This window comes from Octodon degus, unplaced genomic scaffold (assembly GCF_000260255.1).
Source record: "Octodon degus isolate 3935 unplaced genomic scaffold, OctDeg1.0 scaffold00018, whole genome shotgun sequence".
NCBI lineage: Eukaryota > Metazoa > Chordata > Mammalia > Rodentia > Octodontidae > Octodon > Octodon degus.
In genome coordinates, this window is record NW_004524594.1 from 18,169,922 (window position 1) to 18,187,413 (window position 17,492).

The following is a 17,492-nucleotide window of genomic DNA, read 5'->3' on the forward strand; positions in this document are numbered from 1 at the left end:
GCAGGAAATGTATGGGGACTCAGGTTGTCTTGACTGACTTGGCTGCCCCCTGCCCATGGAACAGGGGACAACCAAGGTCATTTATCTCCTCACTTCACAGGAAGGTGCATTAGCCAGTTTACAGCAGCTTTGGGCAAACTGCTGAGAGGAGACATTACCCGGAACACACATTCCTGTACCCCTTGTCTGGAAATTCTGGAACCTCCCTAGATATGCCCAGCCCCAGAAGGGGCAGCAGGGGCAGCCATAAGGAGGTGCACTTGCTGGTCCTCAGGGTATTTTCTTAAACAACAGGAAGTGGGAGTTGATGTGTATTGGAATTTATGGAAAGAAAGAGGGATGTGTGACACTTCATTATTAGACAGTCCAGAAGTCTTAAAGCAGGACAGTGAACCTCTATGTGCTGGGCTTAAAGGGACTCGGGGGCCTCCCTTCTTATAGTCCTGCACCCATCCAGGCAGCCTGGCAAGTGGTGTGGGTGCGCTGTGTGGGTGACACGCTTCCTGCGGATTCTCCCTTCTTAAGTCTGTTGCCTTTAATGATCTCCTGGACTTGCAGCCATACTTGAGGTACTCGAGAGCAGGTGAGAAATCACCACCTTGTGATCCGACCTGCTGGGTCCTGCGTGAGCCCTGGCAGGTGAGGCACCTCCTGGTGGCATCTGCCCCTTCCCCTGACGTGAGCACATCAATGCTAAAAGTCTGCTGCACACATGCCTGACGGCTATTCTTGGCTTATTGTCTCTCATTATGTGTCCACAGATGGCACCATGAATCATAACCGAAGGAATTAAAATGTTAGGCACCAGGATGTAGTTGCTAAGGGATTTTAGGGAGTGCGTACAGTCTGCTAACATGTGCTGGCAGATTTTGGAACAACAGCCGTGTACATCTGAGATGAGATTCCCAGTGGCAGCTAAATGTCCCTAGGAGACCAAGTTTTTTGTTTAAAAGAACCTAGCAGGATTTGGATCGACCTTAGCCAGGCCCAAAGACAAACTTGTCTCGTAAAGCAGACAATGCCCAGAAATCTCGGAGAGGTGATCACAGCCAATAGCAGAGAGGAGTGAGCTCCACCCACAGACTGAGTTTCCAAGATGAAGCAAAAGCAGCCAGCTGCTGCTTGTGGTGGGTGAAAGACATTTCAGACGTGAGTGGAGTGGTTACCTGAAAGATTCCTGGTGTCGGCAGCTGCTGAGTTTCTCCCTTGTCATGTATCCAGGCTCTCTTAGCTGTTACCAGATCGTTGCGATGCTGGGAAGCCTCTTTGTAGCCTTCCTCTCTGTGCCTATGGGCTCCAAGATGGGGCTGACCTCACCACGGCCCCTGGCTGGGAGCTTCAGGCTCTTGGGAAGCCCGTAGTTGTTCCCTCTCCTGGTTACATGTGGTTTGTGTCCGAGGGTGGCCAGAGAGACAGGGAGGGTCTTCTTGTCGTGCAGCACTGCCAAATCTTCATGCAACTCTGCCAGTCCCCAACTGTGTGTCAGGAGTGGTTGTCAAATGCAGCCAGCAGATCCTGCATTCTCAGGGCTCCTGAGAAAGATGCTGCAGAGCCATTGTGTCCTTGGCGGGGACCAGTCACCTGCCCAAGAGCCCAGCAACCCCACAGAGAATCTGCTGCCACCACAGGGTTATGTGCTTATCGCACCCATGTGAATAAGTCAGAAGATGATTAATTTAAATAGATCCCTGGATCCAATAAAGATCCACATCACAGTGTCACTGCTGTGACAATGCACGTGGCTGCTGGTGGTCGGCCCTCCTCAGGCATGGCCAGCAGTGTGACTCTGTAATGCATCCACGGTTCCCAAATGGCAGGAGGAAGGGCTAACTGAACCAGGAACACAGTGGAGCCCTGCTTGCCCTAGAATCCTGAGAGCTGAGAAGGATGGCTTCGGGGGTGTCTCTACATGGGGTCTGAGTACTTACCCTGGACTCACCTCCTTTATCCCTCAGATCCCCAAGTGGGAACTTTGAGCCCGTAGCTTACATTTTTAGTAGTTTTAAATTATTTTTGAATAGTTGATCCTTAAAATCATTATTAACGTAGGGCTGGCCAAATAGCTCAGCAGATTAAAGTGTCTGCAAGCAGATGCAGGGGCCAGGGGTTCAATCTCCAGGCCTGCTGTTCCCTCTCTGCCCCCCAGGGCATGCTGAGATGGCAGTTGAGACTGGGCGTGGTGGTGCACACCTGAAATCCCAGCTCTTGGGAGGCTGTAAACAGGTGGATCACTATGAGTCTGATCTAGTAGTGAGACCCTGAACACCCTGTAGACCCTTCTGTAAAAAAATACAAAAACAATTATTCACATATATAAACTGTACTCATGAATAGCATTCAATGTGCTCTTTCTTCACATACACACAGCATGCACTGACCCAATCCAGCCTCCCCAGGCCCTTGCAATCACAATTCTACTTTGAGATTGACTCTTCTTAGCTTTCACCTATGAAATAGAACATGCAACCCTGGTCGGTCTGTGTCTGGCTTATTTCACCTAACAGCGTGTCTACCAGCTTTATCCATTTTGCTGCAAATGACAGGATTTCATTCTCCTTTATGACTGAATACTATTCCACCATGTCTACATATTATGCATCCCTCGCAAGGCACGGAAGTGAGTCCACATCTCAGCTGTTGTGACTAGTACTACAGGTAACGTGGGTGTGCAGGTGTGGTGGGCTGGCTGCTGTGGGCAACTTGTCACACCCACCAGAACTAAATCAGCATGGCACTGAGTGTGGGAGACCCCCAGAAGACTATTACCTTGAAAGGATAAAGGAGAACTGGAGAGGAGGAAGACTTGAGGGCTGTTGCTTCTCCAGGAGGAGGAGCTTTTCATGTTGGCTTTCCTGATGTGAACTCAGCTGTTCTCATCATCCACAAGGGGGTTGGCACCTTGTCACTGAGGACAGCTGTGGTACCTTTTAGGTGAGCTCTGGTCCTTGAGGGTCCCTTCCTGGCTCCAGTGCAGACCCCTCAACCTGCTGGCCCAGATCCTTCATCCCGTGGGTGTAGACTTTCTAGCTTCCACCACTGACCTTGGGGTCTTCTCAACGCAGATCCATGAAACAGACTTGTATGAGACATAGGCTCTTGGCCTCCAGTTGGAGTCACGGGGGGCATGGTGACAGGCTCCAGGTCCTCAGCGGAACTCATGCAAGACATTGCTGTGAGAGCCAGGCCCTCAGCTGGATTCTTTGGGTCTTTAGTGTGTGGACAGATTTCCCATACTCCTTTGTGCTTGACTCTTTGGGTGGCTACTATAAAATAATCCTATAAATTATGTATCTTGTATTAATTTGTTTTCCTTGTAAAGCTTGACTACAACAGCAAGTATCTCTTTGGTAAGTCTTAGATATACAGTATATGAAAAATAATCAGTATCATTAGCTGTCAGGGAAACACAAAACTGCAGTGAGATACCATCTTATTCCAAGTAAAATGACTATAATACAAAATATATGCATGACAAGTGCTGGCAAGCAGGTAGTGAAAACAGGACCCTGAGACAAGGCTTTAGAAACCCCTTTAGGACAACTCACTCGGTTTTTCCTCTTTTCCTCCCACTTTCCTCCATTTTCTTCTTTCTCCCAAACTTTCCCTGCTGATTATTATAGCACCCAGATATTTCCTCATAAAGTAAATGTCCCCTTGATTATTTTTATTCCCAAAAGTATTCAAATGCCATTTTATGTTATTTAATGGTGTAGAATTTAATTCACGCACATCCCCTGCATCTTAGCAGCCAGCGGCCCTTGGGTGTTAGTGTGTCCCCCGAGTGGGGCTCATTATTTTAATAGGGCCTGCAATTTAGGATGAATGAAGAAAAAGAGGGGACACAGATCTTTTTACATAAGACGTTTTTTCTGTGGCACTGGGATTAATTACAAGTGTGATGTCGTTTTCTCTAAAGGATATGACCTCGTCAGAATTTATTTATAAATACTCAGAGATGCTGAGATAATGAGAAGGAAAGATGAGGCTGGGGATGGGTGTGCACCACTTGATTTCCTTTGGTTTGCTGGAGACGAGATGGTGGGGGAAGAGGCTGAGCTAAGTGAAGGCACCTCCAGTTCCGTGTTGTAGCTGAGAGCTGTCTAGTTCAGTTCCCTGAGACTATGGAAGGGCCAGGCCACGGAACTAAAAGAAGTGAGTCAAGTTCCACAGGCCACTTTGCTTCTGTGGACAAAACAACTTGGAGTTCATCTTTCATGCCCCGCAGTGACCTGTGACAACAATGTTAATGAAATGGCTTATTTGGTTCCTTATAGAATCAGATCCAATAAAATCCCTTTTAAGCAACAAGTTATATATTAATGTATGAGCACGATTTCAGCTTATGTAATTGAATTTATTAACTTTCTCTACACCATGGAAGGAAGTGAAGTATTTATTTGAAGTGTATGTAAGGCAAACTGAGCACAATAGTAATCCCCTTTCTCTACACTTTCAGTTACTCCCTTGGAACCTCTGTCCAAAAATATTAAATGGAAAAATTCTAGAAATAAAGTCATAAGCTTTAGAATTGCCTCCCATTCTGAATAGCATGAAAAATCTCACCCACCTGCTTCCCCCGGCCCAGGCCCTGAATCCCTGTTTTGGCTGGCACACCCACGCCGTATATGTCACCTGCCCACTAGTCACTGTGTGGTCATCTTGGTTATCAGAGCCACAGGGTGGCAGAAACCAAATGACCCTTATTTCCCTCAGGAGTAGCTCCTGAGTTCACAAGAATAGTGAAGCTGGAAATTTAGCTATACCAAAGAAAATCCACAAAGTATGCTATTTAAGTAAAGAGGTGGCTTGCCCCACTATATATCAAGGGCTCGGTACTGTCCTGGTGGGTAACATTCTTTGAGTCTTAAAATGTGTCCCCATTGATAGAGGGGAGGATGGTGGTGTGCTGCCTTAGTAAATTGACAGTACCACTACTGTTGTCATTCTTGTCACTGGCTGAGAAACAGTTTCTGAATGATGTCAGTGGTGTTCGCGGTGGCCGAGCCTGGAGAGCAGTGGCTTCTGGGATGCTGAGGTTTCTGGGTCTTGGTCTGAGTCTTCTAGTCATTGAGTTTTCAAGTTTCTGAGAAAATCTGAAGTTAACTGCTGCACCTCTAGAACATAATGCAGAGCCAAAGAAACCAGATGCACAAGAGCAGGTACCATGGGAGTTCAACAGCCAACAGGTAGACCTAGTTGCTTCCTGGTGAGAGAAGTCAGGCTCTTGTTGCTCTGGCTGGTGGGTCAGAGAAGGACGGGGAGAAGGGAGCCCAGGGTCTGATGGGAACATTCCAGCTCTTGACTCGAGTGATGGTGATGGGGAAATAAGGCCCCCAGACTAAATTATATTGAGCAATTGAGGCGCATGCATTGCAGTGTATGTATTTTTTTCCAATTATGACAATACGAAAGGTTATGGGGAAGAGGCATTTTGAGAACTGTAAGTATGGAGTGCACCCTAGAGGCTCTTTGGGAACAAACACCAGTGTTCTGATTGTGACACTGTGTGTGGAGGGGTGCCCTCTGCGTCTGCAGGTGCCGAGGGACTTGGAGAGGAGGGCATCGCAGTGGTTCACCAGGAAGCACCAGGTGAGGCAGTCTCATGCCTTCTTGCAGGTACATGGACAAGAGTATGGTCGAGTTGGGCACTACACCAAGACGTCATGACTTGTTTTCTGCTTTTTGAGATGTGTGTAAAGTTTTTTATTATGAAGTCTTGGGGAAACAGAGGATGCAACTGTGGCACCTGTGGCTCCGTGTGACAGTTATATCTGCAGTAGCTCGCACCACCACATGCAGAAAAAGAGACTACGGTGTGGAGGGAGGGGCTGTGAGCCTTTGGAAGCAGCTCCAATCTGCTGCTTGCTTGAGGATCATAAGTGTCTATGAGAAAGGCAGGGAGATTCCACCCTACCCTTGTGCTAAACAGTGTGGGTTGAATCTGGCTGGGTTTGAAGAGGTCCTTTATAGAAATGCTGTGTCCTTGTATGAAGAGGAGAGCAGGACACAGACACACACAGAGGGTCATGTGAAGACACAGAGAGGAGACGCCATTTGCAAGCCAGGAAAAGAAGTCACAGGAGGGACCCCCCTGGGCACCTTGATCTTGCTTAGACCTCTAGTCTCCAGGATGTGGGACAAGGACTGTCTGCCATTGAGGCCCCCTGGGTGTGGCATTCTGTGTGGCAGCCCTAACAAAACAATACACATGAGTGTTGATCTCGGTTGTCACAGCCTTCTTTGTCTTCAGAAAATGCTGCTCCAATTCTGTTGTAAATCACATGTCAGCATTAATCTCCCTTCTACCTCTTTCCAAGCAGAAAGATAGTGCTTGTCTTGCGGTGTTGTGGGGATTCCTGCAGTTAGAGCCTCATGAGGTTGGGCGCTGCACCCAACCTCATGAGGCTCTAACTGCAGGAATCCCCTGCAGTACCACCTTGTGACTACATTAATCTGTGGAACTGCAAAGCCCACTCACTGGCGCTGGCAAGTCCTGCTTCCCCATCTGTGAAGCAAGGGTCACAGCAGCTCTGCCTTCTGTGGGCTGGAGGACAGAATCAGTTGCTGCTGTGTAGGGTTTGGCTCTGTGCACACGGTGAGCAACGTGAGTACCATGGCTGCACCCAGCTTGTTCATGCTTCTCATTGCCACAGGGTGCTAGAGCCAGTCTAGGAGCATCTAAAACTGCAAATCTCAGCCTCTCACACATAGAGGACTCACTCTGTCTGCTCATGAGTTGGGGGACCTTGAGGCAAATAGGGGCATCTCACTGCCCTGAGCCTGACGCCTGTGCACACTGAGGCTCCTCTTTCTGAAGACTGCTTCTCTGCAAATGTCGTAGACTTGTTGGCTTTCTGGCAAGATTTCTTGGAGGAGAAAGAAGAGGAGGAGGAGGAGGAGATGTCCTTCAAACCCATTGCTGTTTTAAAAGAGAAACTCATTTTATTGGCAAATCCATCTGGGAAAGGGAAGATGCATTTGATAGATGTGAAAATTACTTCCCATTCTTGTATGTTAGTGCTAAACTTGTTTGCCTCTCTCTGATGGTTTTCATGGAGTTTCCCACCCCCCGCCGCCACTGACTGCCATGAATATTTTTCAGGACCCAGAACTGGATATACTGCATAGACATGAAAAGCAGGCAGCTCCCTCCCCAGGGCTGGCAGACTCTTACCTGATCAATATTTCCACATCTTGGCTGGAAGATAACTGATAAAATGAAGATAGACCAGTTAGATCTGCCCCACTGGTTAGATCAGAAGTTTCAAGAAGCTGACATGGTTTTATTTCCTTAGTTATAATCTTCCAGTGCTAACTACTGGACCAAGAGACCCATGTCTTGTGATCAGGACAGCTTCCTGGGATGTGACTTGGCAACATGGGTGCTTGGTTGGAGCCAGTCTTAACCAGACAGTACAGAGCTGAGTTATGCAAGCTATGGAACCCAGGTGCAAAGCCAGGTGATAGTGTGACCTTTGGGACCTCTGTTTGATCCAGGTACAAAGGACAAGATACCTGTGGATGGATCCACACTATATCCACCTCTCAGACGTGGTAGGATGAAGGGTGCGGCTCTACCATCAGCACATGGGGTCTGCACTCATCCTGTTCCCAGAATCCCTCTTGTTCTCTGACCAGTGGAACCTGCCAGAAATGATGTTATATAAGCTTTGGGGGACTGCGGTGTGAGGAAGCTAGCCTGGTGAACTGGAGAATGGCAAGAGCTGCGAGTAAAGACAGAGAATTCCAGACACGGTGATACCTGTGGGGCCAGCCTGCCCCTGCCCACCCAGCTCCCTCCCCTCAGCAAGCCTAGCACAGCAGCCCTTGGGATCAAGTGCCAATCAGGTGAGGGGGAGGGTTCTTTATGAACTGATGCACAGTTGTGCCTAGGTCTCCATGGGAGAGCCGCTCTGGGTCCCCGACAGATACCAGGGATTTGTTGATGATCAAGTTCTTATACAAAATGACACAGTTGGGCTGAGGGGATAGCTCAGCGGTCTAAGCACCTACCTGACAAGCACAAGGACCCGGGTTCAATCCCCAGTGTACCACATGCCATGCCGCTGTGTCAGTCACTGAAACCAGGCATGGTGGCACACACCTGTAATCCCAGCATTAGAGAGGCTGAGACAGGAGGATCACTATGAGTCTGAGCTGTGTAGTGAGACCATGTACCAGATAGATAGATAGATAGATAGATAGATAGATAGATAGATAGACAGACAGATAGATTTTAAAAATTGACAAAAATAAAATGGCACAGTGTTTCATAGAAACCATCCATGTCTTCCATATACTTGTCTTAGTTACTTTTTTACTCACTGCTGGGACAAATACCCAACACTCAAAATGAAGGAGGAAAGGTTTATTTTGCTCACAATTTGTGGAGCTTTCAGTTCATATTCTGCTGGCTCCAATACAAACAACAACAGTTAATGGCAGCAGAAAACATTGAAAAGCAGAGGAGGGGCAGGAGCTGCGGCATCCATCAAGCCTCTCTCTTCTACACTGACTGCGAAGGCCAACACTCCATGGCGAAGATTCTAACTCCTCCAAAGTGCTCAGCTGTGAAGATCAAGCTCCTCTGAAGACTGGGACTTCTACATGGAAGTGGGGCAGGGCAGCAGGAAGCCTCCCTTAATTCCTTTATATACACTTTTCATGCTGAGTCACTCTGGGGTGGCCTATGGCACTAGGGTGGAACCAATCACACCACCTGCAGGATAGGGGAGGCCCCCATGCCTGGAACTGCCAAATCAGCCACGTTGATACAATGTATCAACTAACACAGTCCACCCCTTGTCAACTTGGCAGCTAGACATATACTTCTTTAAGCCAATTTCCAAGTACACAGACATGCTTAAACATCTTACAACTTGAACATTGTATGACATTAGGACCTTGACGTATTGTCCTGGCCCTCCAAAGACTCATGCACATCTGTTTATGCAAAAGACATTTTAGTCCATTTCTAGGAGTTGCCAAGTCTTAACAATTTCAGCAATGCTGAGAAGTCCAAGTCCCAAGCCTCCAAGATCTAAGGCAAACTCTTAGTTGTGAGCCCCTCTACAAATGAAAAGGTAAACACTTCCAACCTTCAAAGGCACAAGATAAGCACTGCTATTCCAAAAGGTATACACAGCAGGATACAGTGGGGACCAAGACAAGTCCAAAATCCAGAAGGGCAAACATTAAGTCCTATAGTTCCTGTGGAACATTCAAAGCAACCTTTAACAAGTGTGAGCTCCAAAAGTCTCACATAACTCCTCCCCTGTGGCACCTCTGCGGGTAGCTCCTATGGCTTTTCTCTTAGGCCTGCTTTGCTCCCTTTTTGCAGCTTTCCTTAGACCACCACATTCCTGGCTTTGTCAAACTTCTGAGGTTTCCACTGAATAGGCTTCTCCTTTGTAGCTTTACACACTGCCCTCTCAGGGGCACATTGCCTGGCATCCCAGGCCTTCTTCTGAAATTGAAGTAGAAGCCTTCTTAACCTCAGAATTCCTACATTCTGCATGTGCCTAAAACCAGTGCCACGTGGATGATGCCAAGGGCTGCTGCCAGCTGGAGCAGTAGCCAGGATTTCCTCTCTCCTGGCTGTAGGGGTTGAGTGCCCGGATCGCTGAGCACTCTGACCCTGATTCCAAGAAACAAATTCTCTTTGCTCTTCATTCTTAACATAAATCTGACTAAAAGCCCACAATAACAACCACACCACTGCCCCAATATTTGCATGATGTGCAATTTCTTTTTCAAGATTATCTAGTCTACTGTTCTTAATTTCAGTCTCAGGCAAAGTTTCTGGACAGGAGCAAAATGCAGACAAACCTTCTGCCAAGCCATAACACATCATCCACAGTCCAACAATTAGTGCTGCCCTTCTTCCCAGTAGAAATCTCCCTATTCTGGTCTTTACAGCCAGGATTCCTATCAGCATTTTGATCTGAGCTCTGACCAGACTCTTCCCTATAGAACAGCTGAAGCTGTTTCAGCACTTCACTTGCAGGTGTCATCTCTGAACCTTTCCTATCTCTTCTCATAAGCCATTCCCAGAAGTTTGTAAACCACATGGTCAGGTACAGTCACAGCAATGACCCTACTCCTGGTACCAAATTCTGTCTTAGTTACTTTTTACTTATTGTTGGGACAAATACCCAACACTCAAAATGAAGGAAGGAAAGGTTTATTTAGCTCACAGTTTGTGGAGCTTTCAGTTCATACTTTGCTGGCTCCAATGCAAACGACAGCAGTTCAAAGCAGCAGCAAACAATGAAGAGCAGAGGAGGAGCAGCAGCTGTGGCATGCATCAAGCCTTTCTCTTCCTTCTACACTGACTGCGAAGACCAGCGCTCCATGGCAAAGATCATAGCTTCTCTGGAGTGGTGCAGCTGCAAAGATCAAGCTCCTCCAAAGACTAGGACTTCTTCATGGAAGTGGGGCATGGCCACCAGGAAGCCTTCCTTAACTCCTTTATCTACATTTTCATGCTGAGTCACTCTGGGGTGGCCCATGGCACTATGGTGGAACCAATTGTAATTGACAGAATGTATCAACTACCACAATACTTAAGTCATCTCTACTTGCTCTATAATACCTTAAATAGTGGAAATGCTGTACAGATATTGATTACACTGTTTTATTTATAGAGTCATAATAAGCAAGATATCTATATGTGTTCCATACATGCATTTTCCTAAATATTTTGAACCACAGCTGGTTGAATCCACAAACACATTATGCTAGGTTACAGATTGGTCAGATGTATTTATCGATGCAATAGCAGGCTAAGTTCATTTAATTTGTTTCTATTAAATTTATTACATTCTTTGGATACAGGGTCTCACTCCATAGGATTTGTAGTGATTCTCCTGTCTCAGCCTCCCCAGTGCTAGGATTATAGGCATGTGCCACCACACCCAGTTTCAGGGCCAGCAGGGCATGTGGTACTGGGTATCAAACTCGGTATCATTATATCTGATACCTTTGATAAAATGTCTCAATTGATCAGATGCTGCAACTATCAAAGATAATTATATTACTTCCCCCTTTTTTATTGAGAGGAACTGTATTGATTACCTTTTATTCCTCAAATAAACCCACCTCCCAATGATATCATCTCCATATACCATGAAGTTTTTGTACTTAGCTTGCTCATATCAGGTGCTTTGTTAATATTGAATGACGTGGCTTTAAGCCGTTGGCCCACGTTAGCTATTTTAATCCTCAACGATAGTCATAGCAGAGTCAGGCTGGCAAAATTATTCCTAGGTACAGAGGTGAGGTAGCCTACCTGAGGTCTCAGGGACAGAACCACCTCTTTCTGGCCATCAGGTGCCTTAGCTCTGGCCGCTCCCTGCTGCTGTGTGCCACCAGGGGGAGACCGTTTCAACTTCTTGCTCCTCACTGTGAGTGAGGCATAAAGGACTGCATCTGCCTGACTTTTGGTGCCATGGGGACACTTTGTCCCACTGCCAGACACCCTCAAAGGGTCTTGTCTGGGCAAGTCTTTATGTGATTGCTTAGGCCCTCTTTCAAGGGAAAGCCAGGGGCCGCTGACTATGGACCTACTTTGGGATAACCTCGTGAGTCCTTGCTGTGCTGCATCTCTAACTGTTCCCTGGTCCTCAGAATCGTGAGACAACACTTCCTGGAGGTGTGAGTGTCATTTGCCCCTGCTGCCCAACAGGGGCTCTGTCTAAGAAACGCCACCATATTGCTGTAGGGTCCCCAAGAAAGTCAGGCACCCCTGGGTCATATGCATTGACTTTCAAAGGCTCTCAAGCCCCTTGAATAATTTTTTGAAGCCCAGGACGCTGTTCCTGTTGGAACCTGCAGGATCATCACTGGCTCACTCATGCCTCTCCAGATACCCCACTTGAACCCAGGGCTGGGCAGAGACTCCCTTAGAGAGTGTCTGTAGAGACCAGCAACCTTGACTTCACCCAGCCACGCCCTGGGTCTCCCCAACATGTCCTGGAGTAGCTGAGATGCTCATGCCTCAAACTACCTGACCAGGCTTCTAGACCTTGAGCACCAGTTGCTTTCTAGCATAGGTGTCTGGCCCAGGTTACACTGTGCCACCCAAAAGGAAAGCCAAAGACAAAGGAGATGGGGATGGCATCGCTGTAGCTCCCCTGGTGTCTCTGTGAGGAGCTATCCCCAGTGTTGGCAAGGCAGTGTGGGGAATCACAGAGGCACCTATAAATAGCTCTTGCTGTCGGAAGCATATTGCACTTTGGCAAGAGGAGGAGACTTCCTTGGGGCTGGCAGCGGGTTCCCCCGCACTCTGGCTGTGGATGCCAGGAGACTGTTGAGCAGTCAGTGAGGGGGGAGGTGGCTTGTGCCCTCACCCTGGGTCTAGCTCAGCGTCAGAGCAGGGTGAGCAAAGTGTGATGTCAGGGCACTGTCACTGCCAGGACACTGTCACTGCCAGGACACTATGGTCCCGGGACGTGCATCCAGAGGGTACACAGTCCCATTCCTTGGCACCCTTATTGCTGTGAAGATGCCCATGTGTGCTGTAGCACCCAACCGGGCAGGAGAGCTGGCTGTTTTAGTGCCTTGCTGAGCGCTGTTTGTTCCCAAGTGACAGATGGGACAAGGTGGATGTGGTCTTGGTTTATTTTGCTGTAACCAAACACCATATCCCAGGCTGCTTAGGAACTACAGAAATTTGTTTCTCACACTTTTGGAGACTGGAAATTCAAGGTCAAGGCTCAGCCTTCATAAGCAGGACGGCATTCCTCGGGGGTAGGAATCCAAGGGGTGCACTGGGGTTTGTACCAGAATGCAGTGCGCAGCACAGAGCCGGTGTGTTGACAGCACCAGAGAAGACGGCAGGCAGTGCCTGATGCGGGTGGGAGGTGGCAGCTGTCACTACCTGTGGGGACCTTCCTGCCATATTCATACCCCCCCCCCGTCCTTCCAGGGCACCCCTGAATACTCCGGGTCCCTGTGTACCCAGGGCCTTTACCACAAGACCTGTGTATTCTTCAGGCCTGCCGTGGTGGTGCTGGCTCTGAGCATTGCCTAGCTCTTGAGTTGTTTGTTCCTGGGCCTGTGGGAGATGCTGCACCAGGGGCGCTGGGTCAGGGGAAGATAACTGGGCCAGTGGGAGCCCCTGAAAACCTAAGGTCTGCTTGATGGGGTGGGTGCAGGGACTGAAGGCTATCAGGACCATCTCATGTAGATCAGGTCAGAAGACTGAAAGAAACCCGGGTTCCAGACATGGAGACGGGAACTGGGGAGGGTGGGATGGGTCGGTACATACCTGGCAGAGTACTGTAGTGCCACCTTCAGTGTAGGAGGAAGACTATCCAGGGCGGGATGCAGGGGTGTAGGCAGGCGTGTCCCCTACATTCCCTCCAAGCCCTGTGGACGCTGTGATACTCCAGTACTGAGGTGAAGAGATACACGACAGAGGTCTCAGAGCCGAGGCTTCTGTCCCCAAGAGGGATGAGGACAGTGTGCGTGGCCGGGCCTAGGCCACGGCCACTTCTCCACAAGGCACAGCCTCTGTTGGCCTGTCCCCAGCGAAGCCAAGGCCACCCTGCCTCGCCACTGTCCGGCCTTCAGCACAAGCATCTTCCCACCATCCTCGCTCCTAATAGATCGTCCTAGTACCAATTCTGATGCTGTGCCTTACAGACCATGAGATTAAATTACTGGTAAGTCTAAGCCTGTGAGGTGCCAAGGAGAACCCAACTGTCAATTTTTTGAGTTCTAAAAACAGGCTAACCCCATCACCACCACTGCCTGCTAGTTGGTTCTGCAAAGTGTGAGCTGGGCTCTCTTTGGAGTCTCACTCCAGGGATTCGACATGGGCAAGAGAAGCACTTCTGTCAGAGGAGGTGTGGCCCCTGGCTAATGCTAACGTCCCTGCATCCTCTGTTGTCTCTGAATGTCAAGGGCAGAGCCCCCTAGGCCCCAGCCATCAGGTCCTATTTGCCCTTGTTCTCTACACTGTGGTCTTGATCTGTCCCAAGAGGGACCTGTCAGCATCAGCAAAAGGTCCCCCATCACAGACCTCATGGAAAACCCAGGTAGGAGCGTGGGGTGCTGTAACTGGGTGTGGCCACAAGAAGCACAGTGTAGAGGCAGATCCCAAGAGGGGAGGTGCCATGCTTAGGGCACTGGAAGGCAGGGCAAGGACACCACCTGCACTGCTGAGTCCTCCTCTGCCCTCAGTTCAGCTGGTCTAATTCACCTCCCAACCCCTGTGGACCCCCTCAGGGCATATCCCCAGCCAGATCTCCTGTGGCTTTCTTACCCGCTGCTCTGCACAGCTTGAATTTTGTCTTTTTTTTTTTTTTTAATGTGTGAAGATGCATATAAGGGAAGCCTCACTGTATTAGCCATCACTAGGTGCACAATGCAGCGCCCAGGGAGAGAGAGAGAAATGGTCCTTAACTTATAATTGCTCAGTTGAAGATTCTTCAGTTTTATGATGGTATGAAAGCAACATGCATTCAACACAAACTGTACTTCTGATTAGTCTAGGCCTTTTCTTGGGTGAGCCGCCTGTAGGGCACTGTTCTCTGGCAAAGTTGGACAGTGATCCCAGGGGTCATGAGCAAGAGCCACTGACACCTGCAGGGTGCGCTCGAGCTCATGGGCTGAGATGCTCGCTGGAGACGGCATTAAGTGCTTTCTTATTTTTGTTGCTTTCTGGTCTGTCAGGACTCAAACTCAGGACTTTGAAGGTGCTGTGCTGCTGAGCTGTATTGCCAGCCATTCAATACATTCTTGATTTAGAATATTGTGATGACTTTGTTACAGTATAACATATCCTAGCCAAATTGTGTGTGTGTGTGTGTGTGTGTGTGTGTGCGCGCGTGTGTATGTAACAGGAAGACATTTACTGTAAGGTGTGGGCTCACCTGAGTGAGTGCAGGACTGATGGGCCTGAAATCTGTGGGGTAGGTGTGGGCGCTGCCGTCTGAGGAAGGCTGCTTCTCCAGAGAGCTTTGGGTCTGGCTTTCATGGCCTTCGGCTGATTAGCTGGTCCCAGCCACACTGTCACCTTATGTGAACTCCCTGCAGATGTGTTTGACATCCCCCCCCCCTGGTTGGTACTATGAGCTCAGTGCTGTTGGTGCACACATGCTGGCTGGCAGCCCAGCGACTCCTCTCTGGGGTATCGTGAACCCCATCTCTGGTTTGGGGCATCCCCAGGGCACGTGGCTTCACTCACCTGTATCTTCCCATATGTCAAACACCATAGAGCATCTTTGGTCTGCAGGGCACATTGGGATGGTTTTTGTAGGTGCTGTTTCTGGTGCCACTTACTGGCTGTGCCCACTCTTGTGGGCAAAATGCTCTACTCTGAACTGAAATCTGATGAGCTTTAAATGCCCCCTCAAGGTTGTACCTTCTGTCCATTATAGGGACTGGCTTTGTCTTAATAGAAAGAAAGACTCCTGAATGTAAGCGTGGGACCCGGGCAAGGCTTCTCGGAAGGTGGGATGTAGGGGTGGGGTGGCGTTTCCAGGCTCTGACCTTGTAGAACTCTTTGCTGCTGTTCAAAGGCTTTCCCCTGATGCCCCTGGACAGAGCCCTGGCTCATTTGGGTTCTGTAGATAGAACGGGTACTCTGGGTGCATCACCATGCCAAAGTGGAGCGGTGTGAGTTGCTAGACCTCATGGCTGCCTTTCACAGATCTGTGACTGGACCCTAGCACAAGGCCTCCAGCGATGTAGAGGCTGCAGAGACCCACTTCCGTACTATGCAGCCGACGCTTCATTTTCATGTAATTTCTCATCTGCAGGTGGCGATCATAGCAGGCAACTTTGAGCTGGCAGAATACATCAAAAACCACAAGGAGACAGACATCGGTGAGTAAACACGCGGGGAAACGACAGCAGCATCCGGTTCAGCTCAGGATATGCTCACCAGCTTTCTAGACTCCTCTGAGATTGGTACCGAGCCCACCATTAACTAGCTCCATAGAGTTTGGCACAAGCACCCTTCTGCCTCTGGTCCTGTTTTGTTAACTTATGGCAGGAAGGGGTAAAAAAAAAAGACCCCGAAAACTGGGCAATGGTCCAGAATATGACCCCTGCTTCCTGGGAGGGCGAGGCTCTTGTGTCTTCTGAAAGGTCCCATGGTAAGTCTTCCCTCCACATGAGTGTAATGGATGTGGGAGGGCGGGAAAAGGAACAGGAAATGTTTTATTTATGTTGGGAGTTGGAACTAGGGAACTCTGACTTGGATCTCTGATTTCCCCAAATACTGATAGAAATTGACATGTATTCTTATGACTTTCCCCAAACCCGTAGAATGCCCAACCCAGCAGTGGATCCTAATGTCAACCATGGGCTTTGGGTCAGGTGTTAGAGCCATTAGTTGGGACTCATGTACTGCTCTTGTACAATACATTGACCATGAGGAAAAGCTGTGCATGTGGGGGTTGGGAAGGTACCTCTGAACCTTCCTCTTGGTTTTGCTGTGATCCTACAACTGCTCTAAAAAACTAAATAAAATCTTCCAAAAATCTAAGAAAGTAGGAAACTTAAGTGGGGAAACTTGCTAAATGTCAAGGGATAGCTTCTGAGCAGTGTGGTTCCATCGGTGAGTCAGTTTAACTGGCATGTTGTTTGTGTGTTCCCTGGAAAGGATCATGAGGTCCACGCTTCCACATAGATTAGGGATGGTGATGGAATCAGAAAAAGAACCACGCATCCTCTCCCCTCCCCTCTCATTGCTCCACTTAGCTTTCCGAGCAGTGGTGCTGATGACATTCCCATTTTTAGTACCCCTTGTGCCAGCCAGGAGGGCAGTGTCTGGGGCTCCTCCCCGTGCCCACCGCCCAGCCATTGGCTGGGCCCAGTCTTGCACCTTGGACGAGCCCACTGGCCTGGTCCCTCCAGCCCCGGGCTTCCACAGGACCTGCAGCGGGGAACAGTCCTACTGGACCAACAGTGGTGAGCTTTCAAGGATGGCATCATTGATCCGAAGGGGTTGGAGCGGGGCTGAGAAGTGGCGGGAAGGAGTCTGTCTCTCATTGTCTGTGCCTTTGCCCCATTTTGGGTGCTGGGAGTGAGCAAAACTCTACTGTTTGGCTGTCCTTCTTTATTGTCTGGTGTGTGTCTTGCATTCACTGACTCTGGCTGGTCCCTGTACTGTGTGAGAATCATGGGAAGATGCAGAGGTAGATGCTGGCTTGCATCATCCCGCAACCCTCAGGGAGCATCAGGCCTCCCAAAGGCCGTGCTGGTGCTGATGTCTACCCCTCCTGTGAGCCAGGGCAAAGCACTTAATTGCTGTGAGCTCCAGACTTCCACCATGGCTGCGTCAGCACCTCCGAGTACATTATAGAGATGGATGGGTTCAAGTCAGCAAAGTGATTTAGAAAATGAACTGAGCACTTAGAATGCCCAAGACTGTCTTCCTACTGCCTCCTGGTTACCAGAGGGCAGTGCAATCAGTGGGACAGACTTGGCTTGAGGTCTGAAACACTAGTGGCCAAGAAGGATGTTGGGGAAGGGTACTG

The 17,492-nt window shown here is 49.0% G+C and overlaps 1 protein-coding gene across 3 annotated transcripts in view; it reads left to right on the plus strand.

Annotated features, from left to right (window-relative positions):
- Positions 1 to 17,492, plus strand: part of Shank2 (SH3 and multiple ankyrin repeat domains 2) — a 537,673-nt gene that overhangs the window by 180,461 nt on the left and 339,720 nt on the right. For all 3 annotated transcript variants that reach the window (XM_023710614.1, XM_023710615.1, XM_023710613.1), the window contains exon 10: positions 15,768 to 15,834. In XM_023710614.1, the coding sequence (XP_023566382.1) occupies positions 15,768 to 15,834 (67 nt within the window). The remainder of the gene's footprint in view (positions 1 to 15,767; positions 15,835 to 17,492) is intronic.